Genomic DNA, 4,965 nt, shown 5'->3' on the forward strand with positions numbered 1-4,965 from the left:
AAAAGATTTGGAGCCTCTAGATAAAACAATAAAAGCCATATTGTTGACTTTGGAGCAGCCAAAGTAGCTGCCTTCAGGGAAGACTTACCTAAAAATAGAAAGATCCTTGTGAAGTAGGAGCGTCCATAATGTCTTCAGCTTGATTCAAGCCAACTTTGAACACACCCATATAGAAGTCACCAGCTTAGAGCTCTGTTACTGAGGAATTGCATATCCTGACTCTGATCAGTAACAGTCCACACAGCTCTCTGTGTTCCTCCATGTGCCTGTCTTTCAGTCTGCAAGACTACAGAAACAAAAGTCACAGAATCATCTGAATTACCAGCATGTTTTTATTGTCATCTTTAGGAAAAGCATGCCATGAATATGTCCTTCTAAATACCAAACAATCAAGCTTAATGAAGGGGTAGTGGATATGATAAATTGATTTCATGGAGATTATAGATTGTGTCACTCTGAATAAGTATCATCTACACTTGCCTTTCATTAAAAGAATGCCAGGATCCTATTAGGACATGATCAGGCTTACTTTTCACTTTCTTCCCATTTTAACTTCCAAGAGTTCACTTTGTATTTCCAAAATCATTGCTTGAATAAAATATCCCTTGGTTTTCTTTTAATTCTATGCTTAACATAGAATTCCATTTTCACGAAATAGTTCCCCACCGTTGTTCCTACAAAAATTAAAGAAGATTTAAATCTTTCTTTCATGCTCTCTTTGAAGGCTATCGGTTTCTGTTCATTTTCATGAAAGTCATAATATCTTCAGTTGTGGTAGGTAGAATTCTAAGATAGCTCCCAAGATTCCCACCCTCTGGTGTACATATGCCTTCACCCAATAATTTAATCAAACTCTAATCTAAGGCAGCTATGATAGTTTACAGGTATAATAAAGGTCCCAAATTAGCTGACTTTATCCTTGGTGGGTCTACCTTAATCAGGTGACACCTTTAAAGAAATGAAGGAGAGTGATTCAAAGTGTAAGAGAGATTTTATGTACAGGAGGCTCTCCATTTCTGGCTTTGAAGATGGACCGGCCACCTGGCAAGGAACAATGGCATGTGGGATCTGAGTGAAGCCTCTGACTCACAGCCAGCAAGAAAACAGAGACTTCTGTTCAACTTCAAGAAACTTAATTCTGCCTAATACCTGAGTGAGCTTGTAACTGCTAAATGTGTGGTAATTTTTTACACAATAATAGAAAATTAACACACCTGTGTTTGTTCTACGTGTGCAAGTAAAGCAGGAAAAAAATGCCAGTGCAAATAGTGCACCTCTACTTTCAAAAAGGCTAGATTCCAAAAGACTTTACTGGGTGTATGTCTTTTCAAATCTGAAGTGATATTTTGCAGATGGCTGACACAACCTCTCCAGAATGGAAAGGCGATGATATATTTTGCTTTTATGTATTGCCTATTTATCTTCATAAAAGCTGGCAGTAAGTTGGAAATGTATTCATATGGGATTAAGTCGCTGTGGTTTAACCTGTGACTATGGCAGTTTTTGTGATTTGGCATTGTACACCTTCTGTATTATCCAAAACTTTCCTCAAAAGGAGAAACAGTCTAACTGACAGCTATCACCCCAGTCTGTTGGTCACCACTTCCCTCCAGATGCTCATAGCTCCCTCTGTGGGATTTCAAGCTATTACTGCCACAGTGCTTGAGCACTGTGTCAGTGGGTGTTGAACAGCTCTTCTGCCATGATCCCACGGCTCAGTTTCTAAAAGTGTGAGTTTATGCATATCTTGGTGGTGGAGGATGTGATTCTGTCATCTACTTTCTCCATTTATCTTACTCCGAGGAACTGCTCCGATGGGAAGATAGATTTAAAGCTTGTAAGTTTCCTCGAGTTCTAACCTTTTCCTTTGATTCTTTTGTGTTTTAGAATGACTTGGAGACATACTAAGATTCTCTGAGAAAATGAAGGGTTGAACAACTAGAGAAATATGAGTGACTGAGTAAGATGAATACATAAATTATAATCAAGAATTCAAATGCAATCAATGGAGAGGCACTGAGAATAAATTTGTTTTCTAAAAGTTAGAAGATCTGAGTTTGAGATAGCTACTAGGTTCTACTATATTGGAGGAATCAATAATCTCTGAACCTCATTCTCCTCATATGGAAAGTGATTCAATTATACTAAACAGTCTCTAAGGTCACTTCACTTCTGAATTTAAGTCTTAAACCATTTAAGAGGTTGGGTAATTCCATGGGGCTTCTCTTTTGTTATATTTGAGTGTGCTAGTCTTGTCCATAAGAGAAAATGATGCTCTTTCATAGCTAGATTTCTAGATTCTTTTTAATCAGTCAATGCACACATCACCAATATTTACCCAACAGAATTCAAGTCTCTCAAGTTCCATAGTTCTGTTGGCTAAATGTATGACTTATGTGAAAACTATTATCTTTTTTACTACTTAGGTACATAGTTTTTACCTTTTATCCTGGCATTTATATATAAAAATAGTTTTATATTCAAGAGAAAAATTTCTTGCAAATCAACCAATATTTATTAAAAGTATAATTAGCATAAAACATTGCAATATATACCGAAAAGAAAGTATGAGAATTATTCCCTGCTTCGAATGAATTTGGATTATCAATAATATGCACACAGAAAAAGGTAAACTCTGAAAATGGATAAATAAAATTCACTACAATAGCAAGTTGTAGAAAACAAGCACTAGATTTAGATGACCTGGGCCCTTCTAAACCACTTGATGCTAACAAATCAGGTATCCTCTCTCTGTCAGCCTCTCTTATGTAAGATTGATATAATGTCTGCCCAACTCTCATACATTCATAAAATTCTTACTCTGTACCAGGCATCTGTTAGGTGCTTAGTCCAGCCCATAGAGAAGTTTCAGTTGCCTGCAGATGAACATACATACACACAAATACTTAATTCGACAATAGTGACAAGCACTATTGTTAACCATATGGTGCTAGAAGAAAAGCAGGGTTATTTTTTTCTCCAAAACTGTGGAAATTTTTTCTTTCCTTGATATGATGCAATATAAAATACATAGCACCACACTGACATACTCTTGCCAAATGAATTTAACCAATATCTAATTAAGGATTTAGATTTAAAGGAAATCTAGCTTACAGGAAAAGAGGGAGAAAGAAGAACAAGTTAAATGACACAAGAAAGAATTTAGACAAATCCAGAAGGTAGAACAGTTTAAAGGACAATTGGCTGGGTCTCTTCAACAGTCAGTGTTATTAGAAACTAAAAAGGAAGCTGGACTCTTTTAGATCAAAAAAGACTTAAAGGACATAGCAACCAAGTGTACTACATGGTTACTGATTATGTTCTGTTCTGTATAAACCATCTGCAAATATAGTGAAGGCAATAGAGATAATTTGAAAATGGGCTAGGTATTAGAAGATATTGGAGAAGTATTATGAATTTTTTAAGATTGTTAACATGCATTGTAGTTATGTTGGAAATATCCTAATTGTTTTTAATCCTGATTTGGTGAAAAGTCACAGTGTCTTATTTCACATAAAATACAGGAACAAAAAAATGAATGAACCAAATAGAATAAAAATGTTAACAATTGATTTAAATGATGTGTTGTATATATAGGTGTTCAATTATATTATCCTTTTTAGTTTTCTATGGGTCCGAAAATTTTCATAATAAAAATTCAGGAACAAGAGATAAAAAGTAAATGAGATAATAGATATTAAGCCATTTTGTGAACTCTCAGAGGACACACATATTAAAGAGATAACAAAGTGTTATAGAAAGGAGGAATTGTTCTTTTTCAAGCACATGTGCTACCTTGGACCCCACTGCCGAGAGAAGTCAGGCCTGATCCTCACAGAAAGGCTACCAAATATCTCTAGAAATAGAAAGCAGTAGTAATATTATGATTCCCAGATCTGGACCTTTTTAAAACTTTCCCTCAGGTCAAGATGACCTTGACCAAAATTAAAGACAAATGACTTCTTGCTGGGCAAGGCAGGCTAGAACAACTTGAACTCTTCCAAGAAGAACCAGAAAGCCTGTTATCATTACTTGTTACAATGTGAGAGTAACTGGTAGAGACTTTCTTTTTGCAGAGCAGTGGGATCTGGTACCCAAAGCAGAGATCTGAAGCCATGGATGACTGCCCTTCTTGTTGTGTTATTACTGGCAGTGGTGGCAGTGACCATCGGTCTTCTGGCTCACTTCTTAGTCCCTGGTAAGTAAAATTAAGGACTTCACTCAGTTTGTTTTATTATTCTGCAAAGTTTCATTTATATATATGCATATAATTTCATCACCCCAAAATTGTACATTTTCATGTACATGACCACATTCAGAATATTTTTAATTTATTCAGTCATCCCATCAAAATAATTACTAAAGATCTATTATATGCAAATACTGTTCTGGGTAATCAGGATATAGCAGTAGGTAAAGTGGACACATTTCCTTGGCACTCCCAATTTACTAGTGATAAAATACACAATTTCCATCATTTATTTTATGTTAAAATAGATGGGTTTTTTGAACTATGATAAACTAGTCATTAAATCGGCTATTAAAATTGGCTATTTTTTTTTTTTTTTGAGTTGGAGTCTCACTCGGTCGCTCAGACTGGAGTGCAGTGGCCGCTCCCGGCCACCGCAGCCTCACCTGCTAGGCTCCAGCGATCCTTCCGCCTCAGCCTTCCGAGTAGCCGGAATTACAGGCATGCACTACCACGCCTGGCTAATTTTTTTTTTTTTTTATTTATTGTAGGGATGAGGTCTCGGTGCCCAGGTGGGTCTTGAACCCACGGGCTCAGGCAATCCACTCACCTCAGCCTCCCAAAGACGCGGGATTACAGGCTGAGCCACCGAGCCCGGCTAAAATTGGCTCTTTTATGCATGATCATCATTTTATGTCCACCAGCATTTCTTTTTTTTTTTTTTGAGTTGGAGTCTCATTCTGTCACCCAGACTGGAGTGCAGTGGTCGCTCCCGG

At 36.8% G+C, this 4,965-nt stretch overlaps 1 protein-coding gene across 1 annotated transcript in view; it reads left to right on the forward strand.

Annotated features, from left to right (window-relative positions):
• The first annotated feature begins 1,352 nt into the window (after nt 1-1,352).
• The window catches only part of LOC103256726 (transmembrane protease serine 11A-like), a 47,715-nt gene continuing 44,102 nt past the window's right edge, over nt 1,353-4,965 (forward strand). The window contains exons 1-2 of the mRNA XM_021710619.1: nt 1,353-1,438; nt 4,077-4,198. Of these exons, the coding sequence (XP_021566294.1) occupies nt 1,353-1,438; nt 4,077-4,198 (208 nt within the window). The remainder of the gene's footprint in view (nt 1,439-4,076; nt 4,199-4,965) is intronic.

The sequence above is a fragment of the Carlito syrichta genome, unplaced genomic scaffold (genome assembly GCF_000164805.1).
Source record: "Carlito syrichta isolate Samal-C Ts95f unplaced genomic scaffold, Tarsius_syrichta-2.0.1 Scaffold294881, whole genome shotgun sequence".
NCBI lineage: Eukaryota > Metazoa > Chordata > Mammalia > Primates > Tarsiidae > Carlito > Carlito syrichta.